At 30.5% G+C, this 16,083-nt stretch overlaps 1 protein-coding gene and 1 pseudogene across 1 annotated transcript; both read right to left on the bottom strand.

The window, feature by feature from the left end:
• Positions 1–4,985: 4,985 nt before the first annotated feature.
• Positions 4,986–7,057, bottom strand: LOC118028856 (probable aquaporin NIP-type). The gene is made up of 5 exons (XM_035032581.2): positions 6,920–7,057; positions 6,584–6,805; positions 5,469–5,666; positions 5,328–5,389; positions 4,986–5,205 (listed from the first exon to the last, which is right to left on the bottom strand). The coding sequence occupies exons 1-5, from the start codon at positions 7,055–7,057 to the stop codon at positions 4,986–4,988; spliced, it is 840 nt and encodes a 279-aa protein (XP_034888472.1).
• A 2,458-nt stretch (positions 7,058–9,515) lies between these two features.
• Positions 9,516–13,358, bottom strand: LOC118028857 (U-box domain-containing protein 9-like; annotated as a pseudogene).
• Positions 13,359–16,083: the final 2,725 nt, after the last annotated feature.

Genomic DNA, 16,083 nt, shown 5'->3' with positions numbered 1-16,083 from the left:
TATATATCAAAGTGCTGGCTTGCTCCTTCACTCGATTGACTATTGTTTATTTTATTCGGGGCTCTGCCTTCTTCTTTTTAATCATGCCTTCCTTTTATCATAGACTTGAGTGGATAATAACCTAATTCAAAGTTTAGGTCATGAAACGGATCTTTGATTTTTCTTTTTAAGAAAATAAAACTTTGAAAACAATCTTATTTTAAACTTAAAACTACATCATTCTTTTTTTTTTAAAGAAAGAAATGGGTTATTCAGCTATATCGCTTAAACTATATCTCAAATTATTAAAGATATGTTTGGTAACGCAATTTAAATTATATTTTTTTAAAATTTAAAATTGTTTTTGTTTTAAATTAAAAAAATTATATTTTTGTATTATTTTGATATGATAATATTAAAAATAATTTTTTAAATAAATATTGTTTTAATATATTTTTTAAATAAAAAATATTTTAAATCACCATCATTGTAATATTATTAAATGTAATTTAAATCAATTGGCTAACTTGCTGGGTAAAGTTTTTATAACTGCTTCAGCTTGTATTTTTTAAAAGAGACTGGTTTCCTCTTGTAATAAATGGATACTTTCAATTAGCAGAAAACTGCTTGATGAGTTTAATATTTCATTTTAATAATTTTGTTTACAATAAAAAGTTTAAAACATGAGATTCTAAATTGTTTATTTGGATCGGGGCCACAATACGCATTTGAAATTGGTATACGAAAAACTCAGCATTTAGCGACCCATTCCACCGAGAGTAAGATATTTTTATTTTTTATAAAATAAAATTATATATATAAAGTTTTTTTTAATATATTTTTCTACTTTAAAACATCTAAGTTCAAATAAAAAAATTATATATACATATAATTAAATAAATAAAAAAATATATGTATAAATAAATAAAATAGAAAGTCATTGACGATATCTAAAAATAAAACTTGAAAGATCAAGAGAATAATATAGATTAATATATTTAATCTCGAAAATGAGATATTTACCCTATTATGTTTGCTAAATTTTTTTATTAAAATAACTTTTTTATTTAAACAAATGATAATAGTAATAGAGACACAAATTAAATTAATCAAATAAAATTAAAGAGAGAAAAATATCATGTAAGGTTGCACATGTTATCAATATTATTTGAAAATAATTATTTTTATTTAAAAAAAAAATTTTCATCCATACAAAAGATAAAAAAAAATTATAAAACTATCAAAAAAACTCTTCAAATTTAAATATATAACTAACAAATATTTATTATTTAAAAGAGGTTCTCCAAACAAAATGAAAAAAAGAAAGGGTATTAATATAAGTATAAGTACAAAAAATAGAGAAAAATCACAAAAAATCATGAATTAAAAAAAACAGAAAAAAAAAAAAAGCAAAACATATTTGAAAGAATCATGGCTCAGCCCATTTTGTCCGCGGCTGTGTAATTGGGCCCTTAATTGTTTTTGAAAAAAAAATAGAGGATCTATCATTTGATTGCCCGGATTATTGTAGTGGTTGAAAAATCAAGACTTAAATTTTTTCTTATCAAAAAACCTATTTTTGACTTAATTTGACCTAAAACATCATAAAAACCATGATAAATATATATGGTCTAAGAAAACCTAAAAATCCACCTCTAAAATTGAAATTAACCTAAATTCAAAATTCAACTTGAGCTCAAATCTATTTTTTTAACAAGATTTAAAAGCAAAAAAAAAAAACCTAATATGAATCTTTTTGTCAAATAAAACCATTTGATAAATTATCATTCATGAGACCAATATACCAATATGTATGTAGAGTTTTAAAAGTAACTTTTTATTCAAATTATTTAAATAATCTGGCAAGAGATGTTATGCATTATTATTATTATTAGATTAATTATTTCTAAAAATTTAATTAATTATCTCAAATTAATAAATTTAAATAATAATAATAAAATGCATTTAGGTTATATAATGTCAAATGTCATCATAGCCATCTATTTTTTAATAAAATCAAATGGCAGTCAAACAACTACAATTTTGAAGCAGTTATTTTTTAAACTAAATTAAGAACAAAAAATTTATGATACAATCAATATAGTCAAAAATCAATATTTTTGTCTTTAGAAATGCAAATCTGACAAACATTTTTAGAATCTCTCTTTTAAATAATACATGGTGCAGTTATTGATATAAACAAAAGACTAACACGTATTTTATATGTATCAGAAAAAAAAAAATATGTGTACAATAATAGATATATTATATAAAATCTAACAAAAAACACATCTTAAAACCATGCTCTAATATTATTATAGATTTAAATGAAACTCATTGGTGATTTGAGAATTTACTTTTTTGTCTCTAGACCATTCACTCCTTTTATTTTTTATAAAAATAAATTGATAAACAACATGTAATATATTAGTTAGAAGAAAACTATATCTGTAATTCATTTTACATTGCAATTTAAAAATAAAATACCCATTTTACCGTCCTTCATTTGAAAATCCCAAAAACTTTTATTGCAAAGACAATTTTACTTTTACCTGTCATCCTATTATTATTATTTTCATGGTAAGAACATTTTTCCGGTTCCCAGGCCTATTCACAGCAGCAGAAATCACATTCAATATTGGATTTTCGCCGGTACACTGCCCACCGAGGCGGTCAGCCCAATCCTTCTCCCCTCCACCACAACTCTCAAGGCACCTGAATGACAGCGGGACCATCTCCAGGCAGTGGCTCACAAGAACCCAGATCATCTTCCTCCGCTCTGCACGGGGAAAATAATTACATCCAGCAGTCTTCTCCATTATTGGACTGTTTTAAACCACTCATTTAAAAGAGGTGAGCTCCTTTATTGTAGAGGTATTACACAACGTGCATACCGGGAACTCAGCTGGATTTTTCAGGATGTTTTGGAGGTTACAGCATTGGTTTTTAAAATATATTTTTGTTTAAAAATATATTAAAATAATATTTTTTTTATTTTTTAAAAAATATTTTTAACATCATAATATTAAAGATTTAAAAATATAAAATAATTAATTTTCAATAAAGATAAAAATTTTAAATTTTAAATTTTTTAATTTTTTTTAAAAATACAAAACCAAACTGCCATATTTTCCGTAGTCTACTCCAATGGTTCCATGTTTATCATTGATGTCAAGTTGCGTTGGCTAGATTTATAAGGTGTTTGAAAATATAATTTAATATTTTCCGTAGATTTATTTTTAAAAATATTTTTTTGTTTAAAAATGTATTAAAATAATATATATTTTTTATTTTTAAAAAAATTATTTAATATCATCATATTAAAATGCCATGAAAACACAAAAAAAAAACTAATTTAAAATTAAAAAAAATATTTTTTAAAAAAACATATTTAAAATACAAAAACAAACAAAAAATAAATAAAGCAAAAATTCATGGAGGATCCTGGAGGGGTACCTGTAAAAAATATTTGTAGAACCATCATTGTTTTCTTTTCCCCTTGCGTTTGTGAATAGTGTCATGAAGGATGACATTATAAACGGCTCTCGCCAGTAATTCTTTTATTTTTATTTTATGAGGGTGTTTGGTATTATAGTAATTTTTATAGTTTTAATTTGAAAAAAAATTATTTTATGAAAATTATTTTTGGTTAAGGTTGGTTTAGTATTTATATATGTTTGGTTAAAATTGTAGTTGAAAAAAAATTTGTTTGATGTATTTAGTTAAGAATACTAAATATGTTTAAGGTTATAAAATAATTATATATATATATATATTAATATTGGTTTTTAATTTAAATATTATAGATTTAACTACTCCTATTACATAATAAAATAAATGATATTTTATATAAAATATTTTTTATTGTTCCATTAAACTATCTATAATTTCATCATGTATGAAATACATCCGATAAGGACTATAGTTTTCTTGGTTTTTTAAATGCACAACAACATCAGGTAAAACATAATTAGAAATAAAATTGAGATTGCGATTAAATTCTGCAAATACTAAGTTATCAAACGATCTCTATCTAATTTATATGGTGATATTTTATAATGTTAAACACTAGTTTTTTAAATAAAACTAAATTAAAAATTAAAATTAAAAATTATTTTATTGAATCGAATAAAATTTAATGTATTTAGCTCTGGACTGGATCCAATCTGATCCGGCCAAAATAGTGGAGAATGATTCCACTTTTCACATAAACAATAAAATCATAAATTATAATTTACACTTCACTAATCACTTAAATGAATAGTGGAAAGTGATTCATTTTCCGGGAAGAAAAGGAAAGCAGCATTGTGCTGCTTTTTAATGACCTTTAAACGTAATTAATAGTGGGGTCTATGAATAATTAATAAAATTTTATTCTTTATCAAATAGTAATTTTTTATAATTTATTTTAAAACCAGAAGTAACCACGTAAACAAAGATGCTATTGAGGCCATTGACCCCACATCATATGGTCAAATCCTGCTAGCTTGCTGAATGATTTTGATCTGGCTCGGTAGTGATTATTTCATTATTCCCAACAAAGGACAAATTTACGGGGTGGCTGATACCAAAGTTATAGTTTTTAGACTCCCTCAAAAAATTAATCTAGAAAAACAAATAGTTATTTCGGATTAAATTGCGAGTCAACAAGTTAATTTAAAAACAAAAAAAACAACAATTTTTTTATTGTTGATTATCAAGAGTATATTTAATATTATAATAATGATTATTTTTAAAGTATTTCTATTTAAAAATATATAAAAATAAAATTTTTAAATTTCTTTTTGATATTAGGATATCTAAATAATTTAAAAATACAAAACAAAAATTAAAAAATATATATATTTTTTTAAATTTTCACAGTGCTTTAAAATATAAAACAAACAAACTCAAAAAATCCAATTAAATCAACCAAGTTTTGTTTAATCAATATCGTATCTGATTTAATAGAAACCTAATCTGGATTAGACGCTTAATCTCTAATAAAATGGCCTCTCTGAAATTAACTAAGAAGCATAGTTCTTTGACGCGCTCTTGATGAACGAACCAACCTTGGTTAGCTCACCGAGCGGCTTGTCTGTCCATCTTATCAGGTTATAGGCGAAGGCTCCTGCTATGGCTCCGATTATCGGTCCGACGATGTAGACCCATAATCCTTTGAATTGATGCTTAACCACGGCAGGGCCTATGCTCCTCGCCGGGTTCATCGAAGCTCCTGAAACCGGCCTGCAAAAAACATAAAACGTTACGTGTATTTTACTTTCTGGAGATTGTTTTGTGAAGCCAATATCTCTCATTATACCCAAATTAAAGAGCTTAAATTGAATAGTTAATGGTAAAAAAATCACCCGGCAACGAAGACATTCAAGAGTATAGTCATTCCAACGGCAATCCCAGCAAGATCTCCCACCTGCTAAAACAGAAACTTCAACAAAAAGAGATAAAACAATGCTTAGAATTAAGTAAGTTGTGCTAGAATCAGAACAGACCGCCCTATCATCTGTGGATACGCCGGAGATGACAAACATCAAGAGGAAGGAGGTGATGATCTCAAGAACCAGTGACTGCCCATCTGAACCGACCGGTACAGTTCCGAAAAATGCTTCTGGGGTTACATCAAGCGCTAGGGCTAGTGTGCCACTAGCAAGAATCGATCCCATTAGCTGAGCTATGATGTACAATGGAACCTTCAAAGAACAACCATGAAATATATCAACCAGTGAGATCTCTTCGTTCGTTCCTATATATGTAATATACATATCCAAGAAAAGTACAAGCATGCTCTCAGAAACTTGCCTAACAATGTCCACAGGTTACTTGCATACATGTATATATTGTAAAAAGGAGAGAGGATAATTTGTATTGTCTAGTCCATGTGCACAAATAGCGGGATTTATCATATATTAATTTCAAGTTCATCAAAAAAAATTATAAAAGCTGTTAAAAAAACATAATAGCATACTTATCAAACATGATTTGCTGATCTGCCCTGCCAGACTTGATAGGTCGAATCAAAGTCTAGATCGAGTTAAGTTTTAAAATAAATAAAAAAAATATTCAACTAATATGACTTAGTTAAAAACTTTAGTTAATAGTGAATTCTGTCTGATCTATCAAAACTCTAGTTACTTGCATACATGTGCTATTTTTGCCTTTACAAAAAATAAAATAAAATTGGTTAACTTACTCAACCCCATGACCAAAGCCTCTAACTCGGTCTGTTGATCAGTTTAGCCAAACTTGATGATTAACTCAGAACCTAACTTGAGCTAGGTTTTAAAATAAATAAAAAAAATTAACCTAATATAACCATGTAAAGTTAACCAATGATTCTTTTTATTCAGTCAAAAACCATCAAGTACTTAAGAGTGTCATTTTCACCTTCACAAAAAAAGTAGTTAATTTACTCAATCCCGCCTCACCCTGGCCATGGTTGATAGCTATGGAGAAGACCATGCTTGATAACTATGGAGAATAGTACTCCAGTTTCCTAAAAAACTTGAAGAGCTAGAAAAAAAAAAGACCCTAAACCCAAATATAATTAATTTTGTTCCCGTATAAAAGTACGTCAAAACCATTATAATCCCAGAAGAAGAACACTAACCTGCCATGAAGGAAACCGGCGAAAAATGGCGAAAGCGATGGTGACAGCGGGGTTGAAATGTGCTCCAGAAATGTGACCAAGTGAATATATCATAACCATTACAATCAAACCCCATGTCACACATATGCCTGGAAAGGTCACTGACCCATAGATATTGTTCACAGCAACGGATCCACATCCCGCAAATATCACAAAGTACGTTCCAATAACCTCAGCAATCAACTGGAAAACAATCCACAAAACGCAATCAACACATTGCTAAACGGTGTATGGAAACCAGCTTGGTCATCAAACAAGAACACAGACAGTTCCAAGCAAGTCTATAGGCTAGCAAACCTTTTGTGTGATGGTCACGGCTGCAGGTGATGTACAGCAATCGAATTTTCCATTTTCTTTGGCGTCATTGGGTGAGGCAAGACCTTCTTCCATGCTCGTAATCTCTTGGCTTTCAATTCCATCGGACTTTCTAGCCATTATCACGAGAGAAGTAAGAAAAAAAATGATGTAAAAAGCGATAAGAAGAGGCTATGAAGGAAAAGTTTGTTGACTACTGGGCATGAGTAGTAATCTAGTAGAGTAGTTTTTGGAGATAAACATCAAGCAGATTTAGTTTAGGATAGATTAGAGATAATTAAGGAGATCTTGTACACTTGGACGCGATCAGCTACTCTTGATTTAGATGTTCAGAACGTGGAGAACTTTTTCAATTTGTGCATGGATAAAATCTTAATTATCTGCATAATTATTTTCATTGCAGCAGAAGAATATAGTTATAAATTTCAAATTTGAGGGAACTAGGTTCCCTTGAAAGAGCTATTGCATCTGGGAAGCAGTAAATTGTTCAATCTTAATATGAATCTTGATGAAGACCATGCCATTTCCAGTTCCATGTGTCAGGGTTAAAAATGTTTTATGTAGCTGTGGACTAGGCTTAGAGCTTGTTAACTTAAAAATAGTTTAAAGTGTTTTTTATATATAAATAAATGTATCAGAATAATATTTTTTTATTTTTTAAAAATTATTTTTAATATCAATATATTTAAATAATTTAAAAAACATTAAAAACATATTAATTTTATATATAAAAAATATAAGCAATCAGTTTTTCAATAATTACACATGGAATGACAACAATGTTTCAAAGGTTTTTGGTTTTTATTTTCCTGTAGTGATAAAACTTGAGCAGGGTTTAATTAATCTAGAGAGTTTGATTTGATTTGAGTTTTATTTTAACCTTTTTTAATTAAAACTATGCCATAATAAGAGTTTATTTTTAAATAAACTTGTTGAGAAGCCCACCAATTTACAACTAGAAATTTGAATTGTGTCAGTCTTCGAATTTTCCCTTATAACTATGGAATTAAGAGTTTGGTAACAAAAGGAGTTCTATTAATTATCCAGAAAAGGGATTACTATCAAGAAAGGATGAATACAGGCAGAAAAGGTCATCAACCCTTTAAGCGTAAAAAAAAAATTAATGTTAAAATTAGTTTTTAAAAAAAAAAATATTTTTTTTCAAAAGATGTTTGAAGAAATAAGATAAAAGAGATAAGAATAATATAGATAACAAAACAAATGTGCTGATTTTGAAAGAAGTATATCTTCTCCTACTTCTCTTGTAAACACTGCAAGTGAAGGCTTTTTAGGTGGGCAATTTTTGATTTAATGAAATGTTAGTTTATCGAGTTTTTTCAATTCAATTCAGCTTGATTTTGCTTTTATAGTTTTGGTTTTTCCACCCGAAACAAACCGATATTTTAAAGAAAATTATCCAAAAAATTCGAAAACTGTTCAATTCCGTTTTGTTACAGATATCTCGGAGGAAGCAAGCCGCTATCAGCATAGTTACAATTGGTCAATTTGCGAACAAAATGAACGGCAGATTCTACTTCAAACTTATAATAAAATTGGGGTGAGAAAAAAACCGAAAAACTGATTAAATAAATAAAATTAAGAAAAATAATTAAAAAAACTGAATTGTGAAAAAAAAAAATCGATTAAATTTTTTTAAAAACTGACCGGTTTGGTTTTATAAGCCTGAAATCAAAAAAATCAAACCGAATTCAAATCTAAAAAACCAAGCCATACAAAAAAAACTAGCCATACCAAAAAAACTAACCAAACTGGAAAAAGAACAAATCAAAATTGAAAAAACTGAGCCAAACCGGAAAAAAACCGTACCAAATCAAAAAAACCAAATCGGTCAATTTGAATTGGTTTTGTTTTTTATAAAAAAAACCCGGTTTGATTATTTTTTTTATAAAAACCAAACTGAATAAAAAATAATCACTTTTATAATAAAAAACCCAAAATAGAAGTAAAAAAAAAAAAGAAGGAATGGTTAAAAGAAATAAATGGTTGTTTTTCAAAGTGCTTTTTATTCAGAAACATATGAAGATAATATTTTTTTTATTTTTAAAAATTATTTTTGATATAAACGAATCAAAATAATCTATAAAATATTAAAAAAAAAATTAAAATAAAAAAAAAATTAAAATATTTTTAAAACATACAAATAAATAGGGCTAAATTCACGGACAGCCATTCAACGCTTTCAGCAGGATTTCTCCCCCCTCCATGATTCCTAGCTGGTTTCTTTCCCTATCTTACCTATCTTGTCAGGATACCATGTTGGCAAGGTTCCAAATATTCTTCAAAAAATCAAGCAGCCAAAGGAGACGTGCCAAGAAATCTATGGAGGAAACATAAGCACAGATTAATTTAACAAACACTGGGTTGATGCAGACTTCATGTCCATCGATCTTGAATAGCAAGTCACCCTAGACCACTACCAATATCAACGTCATAATCAAGAAACAGAAAACATTGGACTTGAAAGGAATTCAATTCCCGGTCAGATACGTGGTCTGATTTCAGGGGTATCCAATCAATTCTACGAAGGAAAAGATTAGAAGATCTGGACAAGGCTCAATTATGAAGGAGAGGAAAATTTACTAGTTGTATGAAATTTGGTACACCAGTTGCTATACAAGCCCCGTTTTGTATTCTTTTGTAATTTGTAACGACAAAACTATATTTTTCAACCATATACAGCTTCTAGATTATTGACACCCACCAGTCACCTGGTACCTAGACAACGGCCTGGACTGGCATTCTTCACTACACTTTTTTTTTTTTTTTTTTTGCCACTCTTTTGTACAAAGAAAACATCATCTGACAAACCCCACAAGGAAAGAAGTCAAAAACTGATAGCCAAAAGGAGTCATTTTGAAGATACTTCAGAAGTGCAACTACTGGTAGGGAGGGAGGTCATTTTGGTGTAGGTGTACATACCAAAGCCCTTTGTTGTAGCTGTCTCAAGCTCTGTTCCATGCTAACTTGCACCATCTCAGCCAGCATCTTCTTTGCTTTACCAGATTGTTCATCTCCATCTATCTGGGAGATGATGTTACACACAATGTTCTCTAGTGTGTCTGGTTGAAGCTCGGATCTTGGGTATGGAGAATCCCTCAGCAAGCATAACAATGCACGCGCTTTTGACTGAGACTTGGGTGTTCCTTGAACAGTAAGCTCAAGAAGTCCAGGGATCACACCTTCTCTGAGAATTGGTTCTCGATATTTAAAACGATCACTCTGACACAAGGTTAGCAGTGCCCCAACTGCATGCTCTCGACTTTGGAGAGACCCATTTTCGAGCACTTCAACAACAGCAAGGATTCCACCTTCTTCTGATGTCAATGCAGTTCGACCTTCGTGAAAACCAACTAAAGATTCTATGAGAGCACAACATTTTTCAGCTGTTTTTGAAGATTTTTTACAGGTTTTAAGTAAACTAACCATGGAAGGGATTGGATTTGTCTTGAGAATCATGTCGAGATTATTTGAGTGTGTTGAAAGATTAGAAAGAGCTATTACAGCATCGATTTTGGCTTGTGTGTTTCCATTTCTAAGGATGTCAACAAGGAGAGGAATGGCACTGGTATCACTTATAACTTGCCTGTTAGTGGTAGAGGCAGATAGAGTAAGCAAAGATGCAGTTGCACACTCCCTTAAGATTGAATTTTGTGACTTGAGGAAGCTAATAATGGGTTCTAAAGCTCCAGCTTCCACAATGCTGATTTTGTTCCTGCAAGTAAAGCAGAAATGAGAAATTAGGAGAGAGCAAACAATCAACCACCGAATTGATAATGTTCACAAAATAAGTAACGAAAAAATAAGCTGTTTATAGCAAATATCATCAAACTTGAAGCCATTGTTACAAAGTAAGTCATACAAACAACAAAACCATGAAAACATTCATATGGATAGAAGCATGAAACAGACAAAGGTAAAATTGTAATTGTAACCTAAACTTAACTAAAGCATGCCTCAATTTTCTAAATAGTATATGAGTCAACAACCTTACTCCTACAGCATTACTTGCATCTATATCATAGATCGAACGTCACATTCTGTAAAAATCTATGGGGTTATTCATGAGGCCTTTTCCCAAATGATTTCGGTTTTTTTCCAGCATAATCAAGGTGTGACAGAATGGGAGCCCTATAAACACAAAATCAACTATTATAGACCTTCTCAATCACAAGACAAGGTGGGAAACATGTTAAATGGAAGCAACAAAGTAACAGTTTCCTTGTTCAAGACTCAAATGGCAGCAGCATAATTGAATTTGACCATTGAATCCTGACAAACGAGTTTTGCAACAACATAATCTGAAGTTCAATTGCCAATCATATCTACAAATCCAAGTGCAAAGCAACCAATTAACAGACTAATTCAAATGATGTCAATAGACCAGAAAAAAGCACTAAGACATAGGATGCCCAAGGAAAACCTAGCAGAATCCAGACTCATCAAGTAAGCTGATTACACCAGAAGAGTATTGGGACATAGTATTCCCAATGACCAAGCTCTCTCTCCTGGAGAAATTAATCCTCCACTTCTCTCGTTTTCTCATATCAACTCCTAAGAGGAAATTAAATACATAATTAAATTCATTCAGCTAGTTTATTCTACTTTCCACATATTACACCAAAACCAATGTATTCACCATACCCTCAAAGGAAGATAGATCACAGTTAAGGATTAAGGAAGGATAACATTAGTAGTAAAAAGTTTTTACTAATAAAGAGTAGCCCATGTAGAAAGAAACACATTTCTTTTAAAAAAAAAAGAAAAAGAGAAAAAGAAAAAGAAAATAACTTTCTTTCCCTCTCCAAGGAGTTATGGAACACCAAGAAGCCCATAATTATCATATGGTAAAGAAAAAGTGAGAAGACCAAAGAGGGAAAGAGTAAACTGTGAATCAAAGAACCACCATCTTCTCCAATCAAAAACTTCTATTTTCCAACCATAAAAGCATCCAATTCTTTCTAAATCCTCAATTCATTTAAAAATTCTGCCGACAAATTCCAAACCCAAACCACCAAATAAATATCTAAGCACTTAGTACACATATTATACCATTCAACAGTCAACAAAATCCAAAATTTACCAATGTTTAATGACCTTCTTCCATGTACGAATATTAAATAATCAAATTATCCCACAAAGCAAACAAAACTAAATTCCACAAATTGGATAAACTATGATCCCGGGTGTCAAAGTAGTCAAACTAATCCAAACCAACCAATGAACTTCAAAAGAGAAGAAAGACAAGCATAGAAAAAGAATAGATTCTCATTTCTGACAACATAGATTTTTAACATAGAAAACTATAGGAATCCAAGGAAAATCTTATCTTAAAAGTTAAAGAAAGTGAATCAGAGTCAATCAAGTAAGGAACCAATCTCCATCCAAAATCCCCACCCATCAATTCTTTTTGATAATTCAACAAATATACCCTAAATAAAATACAACTTCACCTACGCCCTCACAAACTACAAATTTCACAACAAATCCCTCATACTTCCAAACTCTGAAACAGAGCCTGAATTCTATGCCCTCATAAAAATCTTTAGAATCCAATTATTTCTAGAAAACAAGATTTCACATTAGCCCTTTGTAAAATGTAAATTTAACTACCACAAACTCAATCAAAAATAAAATAAAATCTCCATAATTCACCAGATTTCAATGTAACCCCCTAATTCCAATTAACAACAAAACAGACCCAAGAAAAGAGCAAAACAAGCACAGTTCAATCTCTCACAAGTCACAACAAGAAACTTCTTTTGATAAGGGAGTAAAAAATGAAAAAATCTCAAATTTTAAAAGAACCCCTGAAATTCCAAGTAATTGCTTCTTTGAAAATTTTGAGAAAACCCGCCACAATTCACCTTAATTACAAAACTACCTAAAAAACCACGGAGATAGAAAAATGTAACGATGACATACTTCTCATCTTTAACAGCAAGATTAAGCAAAGCCAAGAGAGCCGACTCGCTCAATTCAACTGAGTCATCATCACCAACTCGTAACATACAAACCAACGGCTTAACCGCATCAGCTAACTGCCTCCTACACCTCTGAGAAGTCTTGGTTAACCTCCTTATATCTTTCGCCGCCTCTATTTTTAAACTCAAATCCTCGGATTGGATTAACCGTAGCGCACGGCGGACTGCAGCAGAGGAGGACGGTGGCGTGTCGGTGTCGGAAGAAGAGGTGGAGTAGTGGGTGTGCGAGGAGGAGGAGGAGGAGGAGGAGGAGTTCATTGTGAGAAAAAGGGGGAGCGTGTTGGTTAGTTTTTGTTTGCTGGTAGTTTAAGTTGCGTGAGAGCTCGTGTAAGAGAGAGAGAAAATCGGAGAGTGGGATTTTAGAGAGAGAGGTGGTGGTAGGTTTGTCTGTTATTGGTTGCGTGGAAGAGTGTGGGGCTCAGCCGCTCAGGGGTTGGAGTTAAGCAACATTTATTTATTTTTTAAAAAGAGGTTATTCGTGACTGCCATAATAATTCACGAGAAAAATAAATATTTGGAGAGAAAATATGGAATTTATTTATTTTTTATAAAAAATCTCTTTTTCCTTAATTCTTGAGTTTAAAATTTACAAGAGCTGCCCGTTGACGGAGAGATGGGATAAAAAACTCTTCATTTCAAGTAGTGATTATAAATGAAATTATATAAATAGTTTATATATGGAATTTATATGATTCTGTATTTAAATGGTGTGAATCTAATTTCCTTGAAAGAAATATTGAGTTTTTTTTTTTTAATATTAAGAGAGTTATTTATAATAGTTATGAAAAATAAATATATCATGAGAATATAAAAATTGAGAGAGAAAAAATATTTGTTACATGATAATAAATGTGGATTAAAAGTGTTTAAAAATTAATTTTTTTAAATTGTTTTGATACATTGATCTCAAAAAATAATTTTTAAAAAATAAAAAAAAAATATTATTTTAATACACTTCAGTATAAAATATTTTTTAAAAAACAATCGTAACCACATTTCTAATGAGGTTATGATCAATGGGACCATAACTGACAATTATAAGCTACAAAGAAGTTTTAGGATTAAGATCCATATATTAGCTAGCATTAAAAATAAAATAAAGAAATCCCTCATATTTCTTTTCGAATTACAACGTTATATAAATAGTAAAATAAAGTTAAAAATAAATGCATTTACCACCTACGTGAAGCCATCAAGACATTATGAAGATCTGTGAACTTCGAAAAACTATGAAAAGGTATAATTTTAGGATATGATCGTGCCACTAAAATTCTCTTGAGATTTTGAGTGGTAATTATGTTTTAATTAGTTATAATAATGCTATCTTTTTGGCTGAATAATTGTGTTGATCATTGTCTACTGTAGTCTGTCGGGGATAGGTTACCGTTATCATCTTACCAAATTAAACAAAAACGTGCCTGGGTGTTTAGCCCCTTTTATTGTCAAGAAATTAAAATAAAAATAAAAATAAAAATAAAAATAAAAATAAACAAACGTGCCTTTTAAACATGGAAGGCACCAGCTTATTGGTGAAGGTCATGATTAGCTGGAAGGTAATTCTTACCGGTCATATTAAACTTGGTTGATTTGCATTGTGCTTTCATTTTATATTTTAGTGTTTTTTTAAAAGTATTTTTGATATGAAAAGAAAATTGTGTTTTTTTTAGTATTTTTTAAATATTTTTATGTGTTGATATCAAATAAAAATATAAAAAATATTATTTTAATATATTTTCAAAAACAATAAAAACTCTTCAAAATTAATATGTATTACAATATCAAATAGATACTGATAAGTTTGATATAATAGGCTAATTCAAGGCTCGGCAGACTTGCTCCCCAATCTGAATTGGTTGTTAAAAAAATCAACTCGAAATTAATTTATTGGATTGGTGGGTTAATATTGTGAAGATTTGATTTTTTTTAATAAATATTTATTTAATTTTTTTTATTAACTCGTGTTAATATAAGTTAATTTTTTTAATATGTGATCTGAAACTTATGCCTAGTTGATTTCTATATCCGAGTTTAATAATTTTGCTCTCGTGTGGGTTCTTTGAGTGTAGGTTTAGCTGAGCGAGCAAGTCGTTAATTTACTACAAATAATGGAGATAAAATAAAGAAACGAATATGTTCTTTCTTGAACGTCAAGCGATTTTCAGAAAGTCTTCGTCTTTCTCGTGAAGAATAATTTATTCTCATAAAATTAGCTTCAAAAAACCCTTCGAAACTAGCTTCCAAATCCACTCCCATTCTTAGCTTCTTTATTCATTAATCATTTTCTTTCCTTTCACTGGCACGTAGTCAGTGTTGGTAGACCTGCAGGTCAATGTTTGCACTGCTGTAGTAAAATATTGTGGACAGAAAGCTGGAGCCATTCATAGAAGCTGCGCAGCCTGGATTGTCTCTCAGTGATCATAGGCGAAGCAAAGTTTTTGAGTCAAATACTTTCCTTTTCTTAACTCTAAAAAAAAAAAAAAAAAAAATCCTGTCTTGAACATGGTGGAAAGGTGTTAGCTAAATAGTTTCCCTTGGTTAGTGCAGTGACTCAATGACCAGGAATTTTTTCTTGGTGATCAGGACCAGCAACTATAATTTAGAAAACAAGAGAATTTATAGTAGGTCAATAACAATTCATCAGTATCGGAGATGGATCTGCGATAAATAGTGATCTTAGGCCTGCAGATGTGGCGAGACTGTGCTCTCCAATTAACATCCTTGTAAATCATGATATTGAGGATAGAAAACGCACCATGTTTTTTTTTTTTAGTTCATTAGAGGATTGATTGGATCTTGCACTGCATTTAAGGATGATGATCTTCTGTTTAATCACCATACAAGAGTGTAAGCGACCTTTAATTTTGAATGCATTGATTGGCAAAACACCAGACTAGCTAGCTACTACGTACCTCCCCGCACGTCCATCCGCTTTCTGCAATTAATCGGTGCAAGAATTCCTGCCGACGATCCTTCTCCTGCCACCGCCTTGCTTTCCAAAAGGGCAACTTACTGTGATCGATGGAGAGTATTCCTGAGACATGCATGGTTGTGTCAATATCCTTGCCTTAGTCAACCTGACAAAGCCACCGTTAATAGTTAATGCGATGATGGTAGGGTATACGGTGAGTCATCATCCCTCCCTCC

This window comes from Populus alba, chromosome 17 (assembly GCF_005239225.2).
Source record: "Populus alba chromosome 17, ASM523922v2, whole genome shotgun sequence".
Classification (NCBI taxonomy): domain Eukaryota; kingdom Viridiplantae; phylum Streptophyta; class Magnoliopsida; order Malpighiales; family Salicaceae; genus Populus; species Populus alba.
This window is presented reverse-complemented; position numbering and strand designations above follow the sequence as displayed.

Coding starts and splice junctions, on each gene's coding strand:
- LOC118028856 (XM_035032581.2), bottom strand. CDS start 7,057: ATGGCTAGAAAGTCCGATGGAATTGAAAGCCAAGAGATTACGAGCATG. Junction 6,806..6,919: donor CCGTGACCATCACACAAAAG/GTTTGCTAGCCT, acceptor ATTGTTTTCCAG/TTGATTGCTGAGGTTATTGG. Junction 5,206..5,327: donor TTGAATGTCTTCGTTGCCGG/GTGATTTTTTTA, acceptor TGTTTTTTGCAG/GCCGGTTTCAGGAGCTTCGA.